The sequence below is a fragment of the Populus nigra genome, chromosome 5 (genome assembly GCF_951802175.1).
Source record: "Populus nigra chromosome 5, ddPopNigr1.1, whole genome shotgun sequence".
NCBI lineage: Eukaryota > Viridiplantae > Streptophyta > Magnoliopsida > Malpighiales > Salicaceae > Populus > Populus nigra.
In genome coordinates, this window is record NC_084856.1 from 19,836,779 (window position 1) to 19,860,550 (window position 23,772).

The following is a 23,772-nucleotide window of genomic DNA, read 5'->3' on the forward strand; positions in this document are numbered from 1 at the left end:
CTACCCAAAATATTAAAAAATAAATTTAAAAGTACATAAAATTAAAGCGAAAGTAAAAATAAACTCACTATTAAAGTTACATCCTTTGATATTTTGTGGAATATAATTAATCTATAATCGAACCTGAATCGATATTGTAACAACCCCTTAACCGAGATAAAATAACAATCTCATGTTAACTGAAAAACAAAGTAATTAAATTTTTTCCCTCTTTCATTTCCTCCTTCCTTCACTTAATTCTTCCCTAGATTAGTGTTTTATAAGTTGAACTTTGTAATTTTACGAGGTTATTCTTTCACTTTTTTATTTTTTTTCTTAGATTTTTTTTTATGTTTTTCCCTTGCTTTTTTCTATTTCTCTCTCACCTTTTCTTTTTTTTATTTTGGCTCTGCCCAGTCGGCAACATATAAAAGAAAGGAAGAGCTGATTTGTTTTATTTTTTAATGGCAAATAACCATTTTACTCTTAATGAGTCATTTTGCTTTTATTTTACGGTCTTTTTTTTTGTTAGCACTACCAAGCTCCATTCATTCTAAAATTTTAACCAGATTTTATTCAACATATTTTAAGATCCCTCATAAAATTTCAGCTCGATCTGATGGTCGGATTGAAAATTACGTCCAATAACGTAAAACAGGTCAAATTGTGATTTTTCATCAAATTTCTAAATTTCTTCAAAAATTCTGAAATTTTAACCCAAGCTAAAGCATCATATTAAAAGGCTCCACGCAAATTTTCAGATTTTTTTTATAATTTAATTGAAAATTATGAATTTTTTTTACATAAAACTAATCAAAAAATATTGATAAAATCTTGATCTAGGCTAAAGCCCACCCCACCCCAGCCTTTGCCATACCTCGCCTATGACTGTAGGACTCTTCACTCTTGGCGGCCATCACTGTTATGTGAATGGGTTCAGTGCTTCTGTTTTGCCGCCGCACCCAAGTTCCACCAGCTCAATTGGGAATCATTGAAAACATATCAGGTTAATGAATCAAGAAAGTATCAAAACGTGCTTGGCTTTTAGCTTATTCGGATAATTTGGACTGCACAGAACAAAATATCAAAGAGTTTGGCTATTGTACAGGAATAATCTTCGCCACTGGTGGAGGCATTGCCTGACTAAGTGGACACCTCTGTGTTAAAAGTACAATTTAATGTTATAATTTAATCTTTCAAGTACTCTACTGCAGTTCAGTGCATTCTGACACACTAAAGCCGAGGGGCAACCAGTTCCTCTGACAGTCCAGCGAGACACACAACAATGTAACAGGGTTATATCCAATCACGCCTCAACGACTCTTTCAAGGGAATGAACGTAGGCATGCGAGATTGATGGTTGGAACTTGTTTCAGGATTGCTTATTACCATGCTTGGTGTTCCATAAAAAAACAGGACAAGAGAACTGGGGCAATCGGTATATTTGTAGATAACTAGGATCTGAGATCATAAACAAGAGAATTGTTAGGAACCAAAGAAAGGAATTTAAAAGAATATCCTCAAGAATTAATTCGGTTGATGTAAGAGGATTGTCTGGCTTCGATGAAATTCATTATGCTTGATCCATCACCCTGTTTGACAACCTTCCCATTTTCCATGTATAAAGCACCGTCTGCATATTCAAGTTCTTCCAATCGATGGGTCACCCATAGAGCCGTAACATCATCAGATGCATTCAAGGAGTTCTTTACGGCTTTGATCACACCAACCTAGCAATCAATATTTCAATAAGCACTATTTCTTGTTTAAAATGTATAATAATTTTCACAAAAAAAAAATAAAAAAATCAGAGCTTGCTGCCAAACATAAATGGAGTTCAAGCATTAAGGTGATTTAGCTGCTTTCTTTGATATGCATCTCTCCAGACAAGACATGTACTTGAAGAAGCGAAAGCAAAATATTTGATGTCAAGCTAACAGCGTGCCCATCACATCAAGCTTTCAGCAACTAAGCTTAAACATCGCACATAGATATATAGCGGTTTGTAGAAGCAGGTTCTTTCAAAGTAGAGCTGGTGAAGTATCTTGTAATGCTGCATTAGGAAATTGGTGCAGTTGGGAGATGTGTGAGAAGAGAAGCAGGAAGTCTTAACAGATGAGAATGTTGTAGCGGGTGAGAACTTGGTACTAGAAATAGGTGAAGCGACTAAATATACCCAATGATTAGGAATGATGTTGGCTACTAACCTAAGGGGGTGTTTCCTAGTAAAATTTGTGGAGCACAACAGCCCAGAGGAATAATTAGCCAAAAAAGGTATTGTAGAGAGAGAGTGTGAGATTGGAGAGAGCTCTCAAGTAAAGGAAGAGTCAGAACAAACTAGACGGATTATTTATAGTGGCAGGGATGATACCCGACTGTAGAGGTCAAGCCAGGTGTGTCAATGGTAGGATAGGCACCATGTGTCCTTACGTTATCAAGCTCATTCAAGAAAGGTTCATGTCAACTCGGGCAACTTCAATAGGTCCCTCTCTAAGCCCACCAAACTAAGTCTCCCTCAGCATCCCGTTAGCCTAAAGATTAGGAAATATTCATATGGTTGCGCTAACAAGTCAAACACTTGCCCAACCCTGGCACGAAGAGACTTGACTTGGTGACCTCAAAGCAGGTCTAATAAGGTTGGCCCAAGGTGACATTCATTAACTTTTCTTGAAAGAGCTTGAGAATGTAGCGATGATAATTTTAGATGCATGACACCTATCTTACCATTGGCATGCTAGAGGCTTAGCAAGATCTGAATGGCGAAGTATCTTACCACTGCCATTCATTACCTCATTAAGGATCCTTCTGCATTCCTTGAGAGCTTCACTCTAAAACCTCACATGCTATGTTATTGTACTCCCCAAATATTCCTAAGACACTCCCCACTTGAGTAGTAGTAGTAGTAGTAGAAAGCATCAGTCCTCATCACTGGAAATATTCAGTCAAATCCTCCATTACTACTAATAAGGTCCTCGCCTACAACAACATTCACATTTGTCAAGATTGTCCACTACACTCTTTGCACCAATCCTTCCTTGAGGTGGTGATGCTAATAGACAACACTGCCTCACCTACCCTACTCTGAAAGAACCTACATCTACAATGTTAAATGCCAATTCCTACCTGACTGCTTCATCTCTGCTATTATCTGACATCATCAATCATCAAAACAGCTAAATTGCACAGCAACTAATATACCTGATCAGTTTCATCTAAGAATGTTGTTAGCTCATCCAATAAGAGCACTTTACATGCTTCAGCTAGAGCACCAGCAATCGCAACCCTTTGTTTCTGACCGCCGCTGAGAGTTTGAACTGGCCTCTGATGAGGGTAGAAGAAGGTGATTATGCAAGAAACATGTAGTTAAGATATCTCTTGAAAGTTATATGGTTCATGACCCTACTTGCATGTAGGCAGACATTCCCACAGCATTCAAAGCTTTTGACACCGTGCACTTAACTTCATCCTCAGTCAGGTTCAACTTCCCAAGGCCAAATGATACATCAGCTTCGACTGTAGGCATCACAACCTGCAGTTAAAAAGGATGTTGCCTTCATCAAATTTTGTAAGTACCAGATCTCATTTTTCATAATTTTGTAGTTACGCATTAACTTTAAAGGCAGAATTGCAAGGGTACAATAAAAAATATGTTAAAGAACAAAATCAGAAATGCAAATATTGGCACAAAGTTTTTTTGTTGTCTGCTGGAAAGCAGGTCATAGAGATAATATAAAATCCAGCAATAAAGTAACTACATTTTTATGGAAGGATATTCAAGAGATGGCAATGTAAAGTATATTTGACACTATTAAATCATGTAGCTCATGAAATTGCATAACTTTTCATATTAAACTGAGTTATCTTTAAGTGGAAAGTGGAAACCGATCAAAATGAATTCTTGCAGTACTTTACAGTGAACCAACACCAACAGAAGCTGATAGGAAAAGTGCCCTTGATAAAATTACAAGAAAAGGAGCTATAATGAGTAAATGAACTTGAGAAGAAATTTCATTCTACTGCCAGATTGAATGTTTTTATTCACTTCTCAATAAATTTTTTGATGCTATGCATCCTGCAGAAGAAAAACTCCTTTGATTAATGACGATAGGGAGAATATCTCTTCTCATTTCTTCTGTTTGATGTACAAAAGAAAGAACCTGACAAATATGTCAAAAAGGGTGCTTATGAACCTTGTCGCACCCTCGCGGCGGAGCGCGGCGACCCTCGATTGATTTCAGTTTTTTGGTTTTGTGAATAAGAGAGTCGCCACCTAATATTATAGTCACTAGAAACCTTAACTGGTCTTTCGGAGATTCTAAGGTAAGGGATTGGTTGCGTAAAGAAAAGGTATTAATACTCCTAGTACGCTATACCTAAGGTAAGCTGCTTGGTGTTTGGTTTGTCTTGTAATTGCTATGATAATGGTGTTCTCTTAAATAGGTTTTCTATGATGAATGGATTTGGGTTTAAAGTCTAAAAGTAAGAACTATTGGCCAATATGGATCATACCTTTAGATATGTCTATAAAGTGCCAAAGAGAACCGATACAAATCTCTTGAAATCTGTGTTTGATTCAAACTAAATTTATTATGATAGAAATCGAAGGAGATTCTATGTGCTTTAAAAGCTTATTTTTTCCTTATTATTTCAAGAGTTTGCGACTCGTAAATCACAAGGAGGAAGGAAAAAAATTTAGAAATCGAAGAAAATTCCGAGCGCTTTAAAAGCTTATTTTTACCTTAATGTTTCATACTCTCACGACTCGTAAACCGTGGGGTCAAAAATTAAAATGTCTTCAATTATAATCAAGGCTTCTTTTAAGGATGTATAATGACTTATTATTCCTATAAAATTATTTTTGGATATTTACCACTTATAGTTTCTTTATCCAAATATTAACAGTGAATAATAACAAGTTATTCCCAATAATATTGGATTTTTTTTATCCAAACATTAGCAGTGAATAATAGATGAATTCCCCCCAAAATAAGATTTTTATATTTTTTGAAATATTGACCAATACTCTTTGGAGTTTTACAAACATGTTGTAAAATCCAGAATGCAAGAAAATAATTTTTTTGTTTTGTTTAAAAAATACATGCAAAAACATGTTTTCAAAACTTCAAATGTTTGTTTTTTTTATAAAAAAAAACGTTAGGGCATTGGCCGTATGCAACACAGAAGAAAATATTTTTTGTCAAAAACACAAGCATCACAGTTAATCGCAATTAAAGACAACAAAAAATCCCTAAGGGAGGGCGGCGGCTCCTCTTGGCCGGGAGAGAAAATTAGGTTTAGGGTTTTGTGGTTGCCCTTATTTTTTATCTTAAAATTGTTCCTTTGTAAATTTTCTCTTCTTTTTGCATATGGCTGGAGGTTCACTTATATAGAAATCTCTACACATGCTATTCAAGGAAATATTGCAATAATTATTTTTTATCTAAGGATTTATTGGTATAATAATTATTGCAATCTTTCCTTTAATAGCACGTATAGAGATTTCTATATAAGTGAACCTCCAGCCATATGCAAAAGAAAGAGAAAATTTACAGATGAACAATTTTAAGATAAAAAGATTAGGGCAACCACAAAACTCTAAACCTAATTTTCTCTCCCGACCAAGATGAGCCGCAGCAGCCCTTAGGGATTTTTGGCTTTCTTCCCCTGCGCACTTGAGAGCCCCCCCTGACTCTAGCTCTTTGATTTCCCTCACCAGAATCAACCGAAGCCACCTTCCCCCTTCTTCCTCTGGCATTCTCTCCCAAACAGAACAAAACCCAAGCCCCTCCATTTTCCTCGTCAGCACAAGCTTCCCCCACAGAACAACCTCATCTCCCCCGACCAGGGAATAGGCAGAGTCATTCCCCGTCTCCACCGACCCATTTCACTGTCAGCCACATCAACACTGTCCTCACTAAAGACCAAACCAGCAGTCATCCCCAGCTCTTCCCCACACACATCGTGAACACCAACCTCCAGCATTCCTTCTCTCCAGATCGCACCGACCATAGCCGCTTCAGCGGCCGCAAACGGCAACAACCTACAGGCTAGCATCTCCAGCAGACCTAGTTCACCGCCTCCAGTAGTGACACCCCTCTCTCGTCCGTTCTTCCTCCTTGCCGCCAGTACATGGAACATATGAGAAGAAGACGAACAAAAGAAACAGATCTGCAATGAAGCAGATCCAAAAGAGATCGAAACAGATCTGAAAAAAGAAGAAATAAAATCAACTGCTATTTGTTTGTTTTTATCCTTTTTGCAGGTGATGGGGAACCTCACCGCCGGCAGGAAAGTGAAGAGGGGGGAAGCCATTCCAGACCACCCCGTCCTGTGGAGTTTCTTGCAATGGCACGTGAACCCACACGCCGCCAGTGACGGTGGTGGGTAAGAACCACGCGTCGCCACTGTTCTTGCATTGCCAGAAGTCTTCCTCTGCAATTCCTGAATATTTTGGGTCTATTTTGCAATTTCTGAATTGTATATTATGTCGCTAGATTTGTTTTGAATTTATGGTATTTTGTATCATGTAAAAATAATGTGTGAGTGGAGCATAGTAAAAGTGATGTGTGTGTTTAATTGCGATTAACTGTGATGCTTGTGTTTTTGACAAAAAAAATATAAAAAATGTTTTCTTGTGTGTTGCATACGGCCAATACCCTAACATGTTTTGAACGTTTTTTTTTTATAAAAAAACAAATATTTGAAGTTTCGAAAACATGTTTTTGCATGGATTTTTTAAACATAATAAAAAAATTATTTTCTTGCATTCTAGATTTTACAACATGTTTGTAAAACTTCAAAGGGTATTGGCCAATATTTCAAAAAAATATAAAAATCTTATTTTGGGGGAAATTCATCTATTATTCACCGCTAATATTTGGATAAAGAAATCCCAAAGGGATGAATATCCAAAATATTATTGGGAATAACTTGTTATTATTCACTGTTAATATTTGGAGAAAGAAACCCTAAGTGGTAAATATCCAAAATAATTTTATAGGAATAATAAGTCATCACACATCCTTGAAAGAAGCCTTGATTTAATTGAGGACATTTCAATTTTTGACCCCACAGTTTACGAGTCGTAAGAGTATGAAACACTAAGGCAAAAATAGGCTTTGAAAGCGCCCTGGATTTCCTTAGATTTCTAAATTTCTGTCCTTCGTCCTTGCGATTTACGAGTCGCAAACTCTTGAAATACTGAGGGGAAAAATATGCTTTTAAAGCACATGGAATCTCCTTCGATTTCTATCACAATAAATTTAGTTTGAATCAAACACAGATTTCAAGAGATTTGCATCGGTTCTCTTTGGCACTTTATAGACATATCTAAAGGTATGATCTATATTGGTCAAGAGTTCTTGCTTTTAGACTTTAAACCCAAATTCATTCATCATAGCAAACCTATCCTAGGAAACCTATTTAAGAGAATACCAACACCATAGCAATTACAAGGCAAACCAAACACCAAGCAGCTTACCTTAGGTATAGCATACTAGGGGTGTTAATACATTCCCTTTACACAACCAGTCCCTTACCTTAGAATCTCTGAAAGACCAGTTAGGGTTCCTAGTGACCATAAAACTAGGTGACGACTCTCTTATTCACAAAACAAAAAAAACCAAAATCAATCAAGAGTCGTCGCGACGGTGCGACAAACCTTCTCAAAAGATGTCAAAATTTAAGATAGATTATTATGGATGCGTGAAGAATTTGACAACAGATTTTTATGGATGGGTGAAAATTTTGACAATGAGACAAAGACTGTTCATTTCTAAATTTTTGTCCTCCAATGATCTTTCATGGTGACAAACAGAAGAAGAATATTCAAATTTTCTTCTACCATTTATTTTTCTTCTATCTTCCTTGCTAGCCAGAAAAAAAGGGCAAGATAGTGACAAAGAAAGTTTATTTTCACTAAAAATATAGCGCATAACATGAGAAACAAAACCACATATTATAAAGGGAGCAGGCATGCCAAACCAGTCAAAATTAGAACAAAAATATAACTAGGATTGGCCCAAATTATAAACAGTGTGGTCCTTGTGTTGTGGCTTTCAGACATATTGTAACCCGGCTTATCAACAAAAAATGACTGGCAGATAGTAGCTTTAGTTTAACATTTATATTTCTCTAAACAAGAAACTAATGTTAACCTCCACACAGGATCTTTTGGGGAATTATTTTTAGAAAGAAAAACTTTTAAAATGTTTTCCCTTGGTGGATTAATAACAAAAAAGGCAGGTAGGATACACAATTAGAGGCTCTATGAAGTAGTAGGAAATGGGATTGACAACAATAGTAATAGATCATCATTAGATAATCATTTTCTAAAGAAACATTGTTGCAGAGCTAATCCAGCTTTGTCACCAAATAAAATGGTGTAAATACCTCAGAAATCAAGAAATGAAAGGGAAAAAAATATATTTGAAGCAAACATCAATGACAGGTATTATACAAGTTCTTCCATGTAAAATAACAGAACGTCTCTTCTAAAGCGCTCAGAGAAAGGAACAAAATCAGCTTGTACACTAGTTTAAAGGAGGAAAAAACTAACCTGATGGTCTGGATTCTGAAAAACAAAGCTCTTAGGCCTTTTCAGATACAAGGTTCCACTAGTTGGATTCAAAAGACCAGCCAGAATCTGTCTAATTCACAATATAGAAAACCCATTATCTCTTTCCTTTTTCAGCATCTTAAAACCCAAAATTTAACCTTTTTGAATGAACGAAGTAAAAGTTGAAGTTACCTTCAAAAGGGTAGATTTTCCACACCCATTAGGTCCAAGAAGCATCCAAAGCTGCCCAGATGGAATACTAAGAGAACAGTCCTTAAGAATGGGAACTAAATCCCCTTTCCTTGTTTTTATTGAGAAGTTTAGATTCCTACCTTCAATGGCAATATTATTGTCTTTCTCAATAATGTAATTACTCCTGCAAAAAATACAAGCATCAACAACGTAATATAAAAGAAGTAGAGAAAAACAAGAAAATCAGCAAGCCCGCAATCTGTTTGAAGAATTGGTAGAGAGAGAGACAGTGTGTGGTTCGTACCTTGGGGATGGAGCGGAGTGAAGAGGGGGAATGTTGGGAGGAGCAGCAGCACGAAACAGAGCGGGGAGATCCATAGGTAGAAGTAAAACTACTTGGTTTGAGATTATAAAGCATTCTATTGGGCTAACAAAATTAATTTGAATGGGCTGAGTGTTTAAGATTTAATGGGCTATGATTATTTAAAGAAGTAATTGTGTTTTGGTTTGATTTTTTTAATTAAAATTGTTAGTTTTGTTTGGTTAGAAATACATGAGATTTTGCAAAAGGCTTTTCACGAAATTATATTACTATATTGTTTCAATTCTTAAGTTGCAATTTATTTCACTTGTTCAATGCAATCTCTACTTGGTTTCTGTAGTCCAATGGAGCATCGATTTCTTTTTTCTTTTTTCTTTTTTTTTCTCCAAGAAACTCTCAATTGAAGCACAAATACAGAAGGAGCTGCAACAAATCCACAAGTACTTGCCACTTTCACTCTTGGTGTAATGTGAAGAAATGCAGGTTGGAAGTTTACATTTTCCAAACGTTAAGAGAATGCAAAGGCTGGTGGTATGGGTTTTAAAATACTTGAAAAATATCATTGTCATATATATAAATGATTTGTCATCTATGTAACATATTATTTTTTTGATTTCCATGAATACAAGTTGCATATCAAATGTATGCCCGATGAGCTTCATCCAACACACATAGCAAATATATTAAAAGGAATGAGAGATTCATAATCTATTTTTAGGTTATTTCTCAAATTCATCTTTTTTTCTTTCAAAAAATAAAATAAAAATTGATTGTGAGGATTTCAAATTAAGCTGTAATTTTAGAGCCTAATTGTACCTCATTTTACCCAAAACTAAAAAAATAATATAGAGTCAAGGTCAAATTAAATAATTATTGGACGAATATACATAAAAATTAAGTCTAAGAACATAATTAAATTTTTAATAAGCCAATTTGATTTTATCATAGGCCAAATTAAAATTTAATTATATTTAAGAATTAATGTGGGTTTGATTGAAGGATTTCATTAGGTGCAATGACTTAATTATTCTTTAAATAAGTCAAATTAATTTTATTAGGGTTTTAATTTGTGAAAAATTATTGGGAGCCCAATTTGAGCTTAATTGAGAAGATTGGAATTTTAGGAGACCAAATTTAATTTTCACCAAATCGATTGATTGAAATCAGAGACAAAAGCGCAAGATAATTAAAGTTTTAGGGTCAATTAGGGGTTAAATTGAAAAAATCCACAGTCGAGGACCAACCTGCAAAAGACGTCGAACTATAAGGACCAACCACTTACGCTGGCCGCCAACTCCTCAATCAACGCTGCCACCAACCTCACGTCAACCCCTCCCCGTCATGACTAGACAAACCTCCAGCTAGGAACCTCGACTCCAAGTAGTGTCGCCCCTCTTCTTGTTGCAATAGGATTGCTTCATGCATAACGAATTCTCGTTCTGCATGCAATATAATTAATAGCATGGTTGTCGGGCCGAGCCAGCAACCATACGGGCCTAAGCCAGACCTGTCTTGCATAATGCCTTCTTACATGGTGATATATGTTGTTATCCATTTTTGGGTTCCCACAAAAAAAAGAGAAAATACAAAAAATATATATCAAAAAATATTCAGAAGAAATCCAAAAAATAATATGAGCGAGAAAAGGATGCTCGAATACCAAAAAAAGGCCAAAATTGGCTGAGGAGGTTCAAAAATACAAGAACTGAAATTTGACAATATATTTTTAACTTGTGAGAGTTCTGTTGACAAGGAAAATTCAATTTTTGAGGAAGAAAAGTCCAAAATCAAATGTTTGAGATAGAGGTTTAAAGCCATTGATAAGAACCATTTGACAAGCTTTAAGTGTGAGCACACAAAAAAATTGATGGCTTTTGAAAAATCGATGTCACAGTCTAGGCTGACTTGGTTGACCACTTTTGAGGCTTTACTGGAGCAACTACAATGTAAACATCATTGGAAACCATATGAAGCTGGTAAAGGAGGTGTGTACCTTTTGTTTCTATCAAATCTTGCTTAATTTGATGATCTGTAACTTCACATTCATTTATTTAAAGATATCAACTTGATCAACCCAAAATCTAAAACTATAGTGATGGTTGATCAGGGATAAGGTGTTGGAGACTTCTATGGAAGAATTGAGATGCACACAAAAAAATTGATGGTTTTAGATTTTAGTTTAACGCCAGTTTAATCTTAGCCCTTTTTTATATTTGTACATTTGGACTTTTAATTGACCATCAAACTTTTAATTTTCTACAATTTGGCCCTTGAAGTCTCACGCCTTTTACGATTTGGTCCTTAGTTTTTAATTTCTTCAATCAAACCCCTAATTGGCTATTGAACTTTATTTTTTTTACAATTAAGCCCCTGATTTAACCAATTAAACTTTTCAAAGTCTAATTTTAGTCCATAGACTTCAATTTCTTCAAATTAACACCCAAATTGACTTAAAAAAACTAATTTTCCTTACAATCAAGTCCTCAATAAAATTGATTAAACCTTCCAAAATTCTCATTGAGTCCTTACTCATTCTAAATTTGTATTTCTTTACCCTAAAAAAATATTTTCACCGAATAGGTCTTTTGTCAATCAAAATTGGGTCACCAACTTTTTCTCTTGTCATTTTGGTCATTAACCACTAACATGGGCAATCTTTCGGGCTTTCTTCATGTGTATTTTTTTGTATTTTTGTATTTTCTTTTTGTATTTTTTTTCTTTTCTTGATTTTTTAGGTCAAAGATGAGTAACAACATGAAGTACATCTTTTATTAATTTTGTGGTCTTCTTAAATAACATGAAAATGTTGATAACAAAACTCCAAATTAGGATGCATAACTCCTCTTAAATTAGGATGCATCTTCTGGAGCACTTCCTTAATACGATGGGATAAGATGAAAGTGTCTCTGTTGAAATATGTTTTCTTTAATACTTAAAAAAGGAATATTCCATCTTGTAAAGTAACTACTGTATGCTTTTCTAATTTTTCTTTAACATTTCAAAGGAAACATTTACCTACAAATTGAGAAGAGATTCGGTTAAATAAAGCTTCAGTGTGTGTTGACTTGCCTATACCACCCATACCCCAAATTCCTATCGTACGTACACCTTGTGGTTCAATGCATTGTAATGACTCCACACTTGGGATCCCTGGAACGGATAGCCGTAATGAAAATAATAAATTTAAAATCTTTAGAACTTTCAAGGATCTCATTAGATAAATCTAGAGTTTTTTAGGGTTTATATATATTAACTGAAGATTAAATATATTTTTTAACTTTGAATAATTATTTTAAGAATGGGTTGTCGCAAACCACAAGTCATCCAAGGGTCCGACCTCTAATGACAATCCACACGAACAACCAATAAGAAATCTTATAAACCCTTGTAGGAGAGAGGGATTGCTATACTTTACAGTGCTAGATATTTTCTTTTGTGTTTAAGTGTTTTTGCATTATATTGTCTTGTATTGTCATATACTGTGTAAAAAATAGGAGGCATAATATTCTATTTATAGGAAAATCTAAAAACCATATAAATGAAAACAGTATCAATTTACCCATTAAATAATATCGCATATATTATTTTAAGATGATTTTATAAATTGATTCAATCAATTTCCTACTTGATCGTTTCTAGTTATAGAAGTGTAATCTACTGTATTAATTACATTCTAGTTCTTAATTTCTAAAATTTATTTCAAATCAAGTGGTATTTAATTAATTATCTCATTTTAATTTCTTACCAATGACTCTCATGTGAGTGACCTATTAGGTTCCCTAATAAATTGGTCCAAATATAAATCATAATACTAAATAAAATAGAATTAAATAAATTAAACAATTTAATTTATTACCGATTCAACAATTGATTGATTTATATTTAAAGATCAAGTATAATGTCTAACAACTTATCATGATCCTTCAAGTATTAAAAAAGTCATAAGTTGTTTGACTTAACCTTTTAGTGATTAGTTTCTCAGTGTAATTATTATCCATTTATTAAGAATATTTCAATTTAGACATTATACTATAAAGTATGTCTACTTTGTTAAATTATTTTACTTCTCAACGCTATAGTTATTGATTCTTTAAATAAGATTTGAAACTCTTTTCAAATCTCATTCCACCCCGGTCAAAGATTTCACAATCAATACTATTTGATAATAAATATAATATTTTTTTTAATTCACTCAGGGTGATAAATCCTTTCTTGATTACTTAAATACATTCATATAATTTATGCTATACACAATATCTTCCTATTTTTAACCTTGATTATGATAACGTGTGGTTAATCAAAGTATAACACTCTCCATATAAGATAACTTAATGATCTCAATTCTAAGGATCACTTACACAAATTTCACATGAGCTTTTTTATAAAAATAAGTTATCTTTCCATATAGAATTCTATGAGAGTCAATTCAGTATATATGTCATCTGACAAGCACCTCCATATTAGTTCAAGGTATCCCTCATACCTTAGTTTATCAGAGCAGTTGCTTCATTTCATAAAGAAAAGAACATAATATGCATTAGTATCAATAATTCTAATTAATATCCAATCTTAATAGAACATTGACCAGGAATATTTGGGAATAACGTTTTCATGCAATAGAAATCTCATAATAATAATAACTTTATAATTTTTTATGCAAACATTTTTAGCTCAACAAGCTTTATCTTTACTCTAGATTCATTCATCAAATATTAGATTCGTTAATCAAATATAATTGAATATTAAAGATAAAGAAAGCTTTTATTAATAATAAATATGTTTTAAGTGAATAAATTTAGTGTTACGTGTAACCAACCGATTGGTTACATAAAATATTCACTATCATCAACCTTTTCAATACATGAAACAATTTCAACCAAGTTACCAAAATTGCTTGAGGATAAAGGTTTTAGCTCCTTCCTAATGTAATCAACAATTTCCTGGACTAGTTCAGACTCTTTCCTGGGGAACATGTATAACAAATAAACATAGTAAGTGGAAACAATCACATAAAACTCAAAGGTATTTTAAAAGGTTCTGTACACACAAAATTCTATGCATTAAAAATACATTAAATTAATGGTGAAACAATTATAATAATGAATTTCATTACAAGTAAAAGGTGAAAACTCTCTTGAGATGCTCTTCATGTGCACAAATCCAATGATTAACAGTTAGATCTGAATCTTACTTAGATGGAAAGATATTTACGCTAGCCTGAAAGCTTTAACTGTATGAGATTTTAACTTGATTTTATTTAATAAAGATTAAGAGTATTCATACGAGCATAAAAGCTTTAACCGTGTGATATCTTAACTTGATTTTATTTGATGAAGATGAAGAATATCCACATGAGCTTGAAATATTTAACCATGTGAGATCTTAATTTGATTCTATTAGATGAAGACAAAGAGTATTCAAACAAGCAGGCTTTAACAATGTGAGATTTTAAATTTGGCTTGATTTAATGAAGACAAATAGTATCAACATAAGTCCAAAAGTTTTAACCATGTGAGATCTTAACTTGATTTTATTTGATAAACAAAATGATTTTGATCCCTTACTTGATTTGATTTGAATGAGGTAAAGGATTTTGATCCCTTGCTTCCTTAATGAACTTGAATTTCTTTGAGAGAACTATTGCTACCCATTTTTAAAGTATTTTTGAAAAACAATAGCAAAAAAAAATGAAAACCCAAAAAGTATGTTCTTGATATATTTGCATCGTTTTCAATATTTTCAGCATTGCCTTAAAAGGATTCAAATTTCAAATTTATTTTCAATATGTTGGGCTTTTAATGTGTCATTTTTAAAATCATTGATTTTTCGTATTGAGTCAATGTTAATATTGCTTTTTTTTAAAAAAATCAAAATACAAATGTTGGACCAAGCAATTAGGTAAAAAGAAAAAAAATTTCACCTATAAATAGGTGTTCATATACACACAAGAAAGGGGGAGCCATAAAAAAAAACACTCAATCTATTCGCTCTAGACAGACCCGCTACCACCTACACAAAAAAGCCTCAGCCATTCTCCACCCTCACCTCATTCGCCTAACCAAACCAGCCCTCCCTCCTGTTACGTCCCTCCATCTTCTTTAATAAAAAAAAACAATTGAACCATATAAAAAAAAGGCACAGAACAAATCCACCATCTTTCCCCATCATCGATTATCCCACCAGCCACCCTCCATCGCCAATGCCCCTACCTCCATATCATAGCCCACAAGCTCCGGTTTTGGTTCCATAACTAACAACCTTCCCTCATCACCAATTAAAGCCTCCTACCAAATCCTAGCAAACCATTCAACCCATACCAACATCTAAATACCAGCACAAAAACTCGCCACCACTAAACCATTAGCGATGCTTACCCTTCTCACTTAATATATTACTAAGAGCATACATAGACATTCATGTAAGTAAATCCATGCTCACTAACCACCATAGCTCCTCCACTCTAGACCATATATGGCAATACCCATAGATCCAACAACCTTTACCCACCATCATATCCACGACAAAGCCACCATCCACAATCATGTTTTGCCCTCTCTTTTGATTCCAATTGTGTTCATCAACACAACAACCCATTACTACCACTAACTCAAGCAGAAACCTAGTCACACCAACAACCTTTTAGTCCTAAAATAGAGAAGAAATAACGTTGATCTTCACCACTGGCCTAGGGAGAAAGAAAGGAAAGGGGGACCAGAGCTTTGGGAGGCTAGATCTCTCTCATCGGAGAACTTGAAAGAACACCTCCACTAGAGTGAATAGGAGAGAGAGGAGTTTCAAATCCAGTAGCCAGCCATCCTCCAGCAGTGGCGGCGTGTGAATCCACGTGACAACAATAATCCCAGTAATTCTTGTATACACTAAATGCCTCAAAAGGTCGATTTATGAACTCAAACCATTCTTGAACACATTGTTAAAATATTATGAATTTTGGAACTCAATATTTATTGTTTTGTATAATATTTGGACTTTTTTGGACTGTTAATATCGTTTGATTTGTGTTTGGATTTCAAAATAATTTGATTCATTGCGTTGAATTATGGATTTATTTTCTGGGTTGTGATTGCTTTGTGAACGTTAATATTGACATATGAGTTTGTTTTGGTGTCAGTGTTTGGTTTATTTGGATTAGCATGAAATTTGAATGAAGCATGTGACATTAATAAAATCGGTGTGAATGTTCAGTGTTTGCTTGCTTTTAAGTCAAATTTTAAAAAGTTTGATGACAATTTTGCAAATCAATTTTGATTCCTCCACTTTTGTTTTCACCCTTTCATATTTAGTATTGGAATTGTGACCTACACGCGAGGTGCTTTTTCAATATTAAACAAATCGATTCTCTTCTACACAAAAAAACAACAAAAAATCTTTTCATCAAAAATACAATTTCTATTTTAATTTTCATATGGACAAGTCTCTCAAAAATATAAAAAATATCATATCATATCTCCATAAAAAAAATTCAAGAATATGTATTTTCATGCATTTTAGGATTTAATAACTTGTTTATTAAAGCCTTGAGAACCTTGCCTGTATTTTAAAAAATACCAAAAACATTATTTTATTTTCGGTTAGTATCTAGGATTATGAATTTATATGTAAGATATATTCCTGATATTAAATAAAAAGTTAGTTTGTTTTGTTTTTATATTGACACTAGAACGGTTAGGTTTTTTTAGCTAATAAGATAAGGATCTTTTTATCGAGGATGACTTTTCTTCAACTTTAGATAGACCAATTATTAGAAAACGTAACAATACCTTAGCTTATATCAGACAAATAAACAATGCAGCTTACCACCAGGTAAGGCGTATTAAGGGTTCTAATACCTTTCCTTTACGTAACTAATTCCCGTACCCGAACTTTAAGACCAGTTAGAGTTTCTAATGACCAAAATATTAGGTGGCGACTCTCATTTCCCTCTGTTTACAGATAAAGGGCAATAATTCTTTGTTCTTTTCACCTACACCATTCTCGACCATTCCCATTCTCGACCATTCCTAATCCAAGAGGATAATCGTCTCTACGCCGCACTCGTGCGCCAAGAACTTCCATATATTTATACTTGGTCTCTAGTCTTTTGTAATGAGTTTGTTTTTAATTTAATTTGAAACCAAACTTAATAAATTTAATCCAGACACAAACCCTAATAAATTTAATTTGCTTAGTCATAGAAAGCTTAGATCATTGGCTAGACTTGTTGAAATTTTAGTGTTTACGAGAAAACATTGCTTTAAATAACATCAATGTTTTGTCTGTCATAATTTTTGGGTTATTCCCCAAATTGTTTACCTTTTTCTTTTTAAAATAAAAATATAAAAATAAAATAATAATAATAGCAAAAAGACTAACATTTTTACAAAAGCAAGCTGAGAGGATTTCAAATGTAAAAAAATCAAGCTGTAATTTTAGATGGAATCGGAAGCATAAATGTACCCCATTTTACCCAAAACTAGAGAGACAATGCAGATTTAAGGTCAAGTTACATGATTAATCATGGGCCAAATTAAAGTGTAATTATATTAAGAATTAATTTGAGTCCAATTGAAGGATTTAATTAGGTGTAAGGACTTAATTATATTTTAAATGAGTTAAATTAATTTTATTAGTGGCTTAATTAGTGAACAATTAAGTATAGGGGCCCAACTTGGGCTTAATTGGGAAGATTGGAATTTTAGGAGATCAAATTAATTTTTTTACCAAGTCAATTGGTTCAAATCAAGGGTAAAATTGTAAGAAAATCAAAGTTTTGGTGTGAATTAAGGGTTAAATTGCAGAAATTCACAATCAATGATCATTTTGCAAAAAGACGTCAAACTATGGGGACTCAATTGATTGAAATCAAGGGTGAAATTGAAGAAAATTGAAAGTTTAATGGTCAATTAAGGGTCAAATTGCATAAATTCATGACCAATGACTAAAGTGAAAAAAAGTTGAAATCCGAGGCCGACATTGAAGTTTGACAAGGGAAAAATCGCATAGAATTGAAAGTTTAGGGTCAATTAAGGGTGCAATTAAAAGAAATTAAAAGATAGAAGGACAAATTGAACTTTGGCCAAAATCCTAAATCAAAACCCTAAAATGTCCAAAACGGTGTCGTTTTGAACAGTAAAAAAAGGGACCAAACGACATGTCGTCTTGTGATTATTCATCTTCTTCTCCATTTAAGTCACAAAAAGTTGTTTGAGTGTCCTCTTTGTTAAGGCATTTAATGTCTTATCTCTCTACCAAATTTGACAAAACTTACACGCAAACTATGACTTGACATCTAACTACACCCAGTGTGGTCCTTTGTGGTTGATTAAAGCCACAACAGTTGCGGCACTACCTCAAAGTGGTCAACCCAACCAACCCCTTTGCAGTAACTTTTCCAGGCCATGACGAGAACCTTGAGCCAATGGTTGGAATCCTTTTGAGTCGAATCAAGGGCTAAATTTTGGCACCATTGAAGACAAAATAAAGGTGGATTCCATGGCCTGGAGAGAAGAAATCAGAAGCCAAAGTCTGAAAAAAAAAATCATTCATTTCCCCAATTTCCATTTTTCTTCTCCCCGACACCTCTTCTTTCACCACACCTTCGCTGCCAGCACCACCACTAACCACTCATTGGTCTTTCTTACACCACTAAAAATGCAATTAGCAACAATCCTTCTTCGGCAAGGCAAGTTTTCCCTTCTTTTTTTCATCCTAAAAACCTCATGGCTCTTACATTCTATATGTAGTGGCCATGATAATTACCCTATGGTCACTAGGCTGGGCAAGTGACCGTGCGAGTTTGGGCAGGATCCAGCCCAAATGGTTGGGCCGTGTTTAGCTCAATAAAAAAAAAGACAGCTGTTTGGCTACCGGTCGGTCCAACCTAACCCGGCCGGGTTCGACCTAGTTGGTTAGGTCAGGCCCAACCCAATATAATAATAATAATGATATAAAAAACAAAAAAATTCCAAACGATTCCAAGGATCATTTCAAAATATTTGTGATTTTCATGCATGTTTTTCTATCAATTTTGCATAATATCAAGTTGTATATTTATATTATAAGATATAGATTCGGTATTGAAATACTCGGTTTTCTCTGAAACATTTTCAAAAAAATTTGAAAATTAAAAAAAATCTCAAAAATTTTTAAATTAATTTCCTCTTTCCAACAAAACAATAAAGAAACAAAAAATGTTTTGTTCTCATGCATACAACCAAATCCTAAAAAATTTCAAGTATATTTTGACAAAAAAAAAATGCATATTTCTCATGTTTTAAAATGGAAAATGGGTATCGTAATCAGTTTACGATTAGGGTTTGGCCAAAATATTAAAAGCCCTTCATCAATCATTTTGTTCACTTTATATTTAAAGTGTTAAGGTTTAGTTGTAGACTTTAATACTTGAGGGTGTAAAACTACACAGTAAAATATATCATCAGATATTAAAGATATAAAAACAAAAATTATAAATAAATAAATACGATACTAAAATTTAGACCTTAGAGCGGTTAGGATTTAACTTAACAAGATAAAAACTCTCTCATGAAGAAAGATTTGTCTTAGATCTTAGAAAAACGAATAAAAAGTTGACATAAAAAAATAATCAAACAACAATACAGCTTAAGTCAGGTAGGGTGTACTAGGGGTGATGGGTCTTTCCCTTGCACAATCAACCTCTTACATGGACTCTCACAAACCACTAGTTTACTAATAATTATAATAATAAATGACAACTCCTAAACCTTAATAATAATTTTATAATTAAACTTAGGAAATTTTTCTTTTATCTATGCCTCAAGGGAAGGAGAAAAACACGTCATTGTCATTCTACATCACCGGTGACATTGTCAAATAAATGATGCTTATACTGATATCAAACAAGGAGTGAAAATAAAGAAAAAAAGAAAAGGTAATAACTTACTTAGTGTCATTAAAATGCCAGCCTTCTAGATCAGCTATTTCGATCAAAACACGTTTCCAATTGTCCACCTTGTCTGAACTGATTTTTTTCTGATGCTCGGCAAGTGCATTTCCATAACTGTTACTCAGCTCTCGGACATGGGTTGGATCAACATGGTAAAATACTGGTATAACAATTTGCTGTAACGTTTGCCTGCATTCGAGGATCTTCTCCAGTTCTTCCAAACACCAAGGAGAATCTGCATAGTTTTTGGCGAAAATGACGATTGAAACATTTGATTGTTCGATTTTTTCCAAGAGGATCCGTGAGAGCTCTTCTCCAGCACCAAGTTTGTAGTCGATAAATGTTTCGATTTCATTTTGATCTAGAGCATCATAAAGATGTCTAAGGAAATTATGGCGGACGTCAGCACCTCTAAAACTAAGGAACACATCATACTTCCATAGAGGAGTAACGGCGGAAGAGCTTGACGCCATAATACAAAAGTTGGCACAAGTGAGCGTACGTGGAGAGTTTTGGTGAAGATCAAGATGAATATCCTGAAACAATAAGCACACAATTTTAGATACTAAAACCCGAATTAAAAAGGACATGAATATCCGAGTGTAAAAATTTACACTGAATTCCAACTTCAAAAAGTAGTATAGAATTATAAAAGGATAATACATTTTCAACATGCAACAGTACTGCGCTTTTGAAATCTGATATGAATGTTTTACATCAAATTCCTCCACTATTCATTAACAGCCCGCTGCGCCAAGGAAAAAAAAATCTTCATGGAAAGATTATCAAGACTCCAAAACAACGTTAATGACTGCAAAGAACAAACAAGTAATGATAAAAGAGAGAGTGACAAAGGAAATAACTCTACCAGTTAACCAAAGGGCCTAACGATCTTTCACCATGTATTCGCCAGGACGCTAGCTATTGTATAGAGAGAACCATTCTTTCGCTTCAAAGAGATCAACTGAAGAGAAGTTTAGTTAAATTTCCAGGATGAAACGTTTTTAAAGCTAACCTACTCCTGTTTACGTGTATGAACTAAAGCAAATTAGACGCGCGTGATTAACAAACAAAGACTGAACATTTTCTCTTAATTATTCTGTAAATCATGATTTGACGAACCCATTAACCAAAGACCTAAGATATAAAAAGGCATTAACTATATGTTATAGCTAGGCAACCCCACCAACATGTTGCAGCTCAAATTGATTCACTGCTTGGAAAAGGATATATTGTCTAGCTGATAGCAGCCTATCAGGAATCAATTAGTGGAGGGCCGACCAGTTTCATTGTCGCTATTCAGAGTTAATATTTCCTTCTCGCCTGTTTTGTCCCACATTGCAGTTTTGATATAAAACAAATATCAAGAGGACCCAACAGATTGAGAGTAGAATGACCATATCATGAGGTAAAGCGCAAGTGGACGAGCAAGTTGATGAGATAATAATTTAATCAGTTGGAGAGGAATCGATTGACTGGTTCCAGCTTGTAGCTAAATGGGATTCGAATATTTTTATTTTTCTTTACTTATTTTTTCAACTACAAACTTTAACTTTTGCTGTATATGGAATTCCACATTTTCAAAATTTTGAGTTTAAATTAACCTTTTCTTTTCTATGATTGATTTTTTGTTTTTAAATAAAAATTTAGTTGATAATTAAATTCTAGAGCTTTCGCATGGTTTTTAAATGTATTCTGTTAATATATTTGGATGTAAGAGTGGAATTGAAATGATTGAATAGAATGCTTATTTAGATAAAATTGATGGATGTGATTGGTGAAGAATAGAAATATTGTTGACGTGTTATAAATGAGGGATATAGTTGCATTGCTCACAAATTGAAGCCAATCGATCGATGTGCTAGGCTCCATAAACGAACTTGTTAGTTGTAATATCTTGTTTCAGGGAGATTCAATGATACGTAGCTATTATATTTATAGAGCTTGTTCTACAAGGATCGATTGGTACAAGGAGATTGATTGATAGAGAATTACAATCTTGATGTTTATAGAGATTCTTTTAACATCAAGGTTTTATTTAGTTTAGTTCTTTTTTATCTGTTTATCATTGAAAAAAATTATATTATTTGTTTTAATGGAAAGAATTATTCCACATGGAAGTTTCAATTTAAAATGTTTATGAAGAACAAAGAATCATATCATGTTCAAGTAATTTAAGATTTCATGTGTTAGTTTAATAACCATGTTCCATCTTTAAAGGTTTTCTTGGAGGAATATTATGTGAACTAAGCTTAGTCACTCAGCATGGTCTTAATTCAGGAAATTAACGTATGAGATGGTTAATATGGCATATGCTACTCAAGGTAAAGAAAGATTAAGATCACATACTCCATATTCTAATGTTAAATCAAAATATTATTGATAAAATAATATTAATTACAATAAAAAAATAATCATAGAGAGATTAAGTCAAATCACTAAAGACTTTTCTAATATTTAAACGATAGTGATACGTTGTCAAATGATACACTTGATATTCAAATATAAATTAATTGATGATAAATTAACTTGTTAAATTTATTTAATTCTATTTAATTAGAATTAGAATTTATAGTTAGACCAACATATTAGAAACTTAATGAGGAACACACATTAAGAACCATTAGTTAGAAATTAAACTGGAGGTTTAATTGCATATAACTTGATTAAAATGTATTTTAAAAATTAAGGACTAGAATATAATTAATACAAGGATTATATTTCTAGACCTAGAAAAATCAAGTAAATACTTAATTAAGTTAATTTCTAAAATTATCTGAATTAATATATGGATATTATTCAGGGGCAAATTCATATTTTATCAATTTATAGAGTTTTTCAGATTTTTCTATAAATAATAAGTTATGCCTCTTATTTAGAGGTTATTATCTGTTAGACAAAAAAACTATGTAAGTCATAGTATAAAGAGCTAGCACTTTAGGCATAATAATCCCTCTCTCCTAAATAGGGATTTAGAAGATTTTTTATTTGTGGTTCTTGTGGATCACCGTTGTTGGCCAGACAATTGGTGAATTATGGTTTGTGACAACCTAACCTTTAAAGAATTATTCAAAGTTGAATAAGATCAAATCTTCAGGTAATAAATCCCTAAAGAAATCTAGATTTGTTTAACGGGATCTTAGAGACTCCCAAATAATTTTGTTTTATTGTTTCCGCTACGTGTATGACATTCAGCAACCTAATAAAATATTGCTCTTATGACATATTAATTAAAGATTGAGATCAAACAAAGAGAAGATAGATTCTTTCTGAATCAAGAAAAGTTTGCAAAAGAGAATTTCAAGAATTTCAAAATGGAGGATTGTACAAAGTGAATACTACAGTTGAGTGTTGAGTGATGTCAAAGAACGATGAAGGAGAAAAGATAAACTTTACAACATTTAAGAGCCTAGTTAGGAGTTTGAGATACATGATATTCACCCGCCCAGATATTCTTTTTAGAGTAAGGCTTATGAGTAGTTTTATGGAAATACCACTTATGATATATTTCAAAGCTTTGAAGTGAATTCTTCGATATATCAAAGGTATCGTTGATTTTGGCTTGTTCTATGGATATTCTAATAGCTTTAAACTTATAAGTTATATTGATAATGATTGGGCTGGAGATATAGATGATAAAAGAGCATTACATGTTTTGTTTTCTACGTGGGAGACACTACATTCACATTTAGTTCAAAAAAAACAACCTATATGCACATTATCAACTTATAAAGCTGAATATGTGGTTACTACAACATGTGTTTGTAATTCTATATGGCTAAAAAGATGATTAAAAGAGTT

General features: G+C 33.3%; 2 protein-coding genes across 3 annotated transcripts; both read right to left on the bottom strand.

Annotated features, from left to right (window-relative positions):
• Window positions 1–1,003: 1,003 nt before the first annotated feature.
• LOC133693806 (ABC transporter I family member 10) lies at window positions 1,004–9,185 on the bottom strand. Its single transcript, XM_062115129.1, has 6 exons — window positions 9,033–9,185; window positions 8,729–8,912; window positions 8,537–8,623; window positions 3,383–3,508; window positions 3,178–3,300; window positions 1,004–1,709 (listed from the first exon to the last, which is right to left on the bottom strand). Exons 1-6 carry the CDS (start codon window positions 9,104–9,106, stop codon window positions 1,500–1,502), a joined length of 804 nt encoding a protein of 267 aa, XP_061971113.1. The 5' UTR covers window positions 9,107–9,185; the 3' UTR covers window positions 1,004–1,499.
• A 4,607-nt stretch (window positions 9,186–13,792) lies between these two features.
• Window positions 13,793–21,149, bottom strand: LOC133694282 (disease resistance protein RPV1-like). 2 transcript variants are annotated; one of them, XM_062115771.1, is made up of 4 exons: window positions 20,840–21,149; window positions 20,635–20,719; window positions 19,969–20,507; window positions 13,793–14,012 (listed from the first exon to the last, which is right to left on the bottom strand). In XM_062115771.1, the coding sequence occupies exons 3-4, from the start codon at window positions 20,442–20,444 to the stop codon at window positions 13,874–13,876; spliced, it is 615 nt and encodes a 204-aa protein (XP_061971755.1). In that variant the 5' UTR covers window positions 20,445–20,507; window positions 20,635–20,719; window positions 20,840–21,149; the 3' UTR covers window positions 13,793–13,873. The 2 variants fall into 2 exon arrangements, with proteins under 2 accessions (XP_061971755.1, XP_061971756.1); XM_062115772.1 differs by lacking the exon at window positions 20,635–20,719.
• Between the last annotated feature and the right edge of the window lie 2,623 nt (window positions 21,150–23,772).

Coding starts and splice junctions, on each gene's coding strand:
- LOC133694282 (XM_062115772.1), bottom strand. CDS start 20,444: ATGGCGTCAAGCTCTTCCGCCGTTACTCCTCTATGGAAGTATGATGTG. Junction 14,013..19,968: donor TGGCATTTTAATGACACTAA/GTAAGTTATTAC, acceptor CATGTTCCCCAG/GAAAGAGTCTGAACTAGTCC.
- LOC133693806 (XM_062115129.1), bottom strand. CDS start 9,106: ATGGATCTCCCCGCTCTGTTTCGTGCTGCTGCTCCTCCCAACATTCCC. Junction 8,913..9,032: donor CACTCCGCTCCATCCCCAAG/GTACGAACCACA, acceptor TATTTTTTGCAG/GAGTAATTACATTATTGAGA. Junction 3,301..3,382: donor GAATGTCTGCCTACATGCAA/GTAGGGTCATGA, acceptor TACCCTCATCAG/AGGCCAGTTCAAACTCTCAG.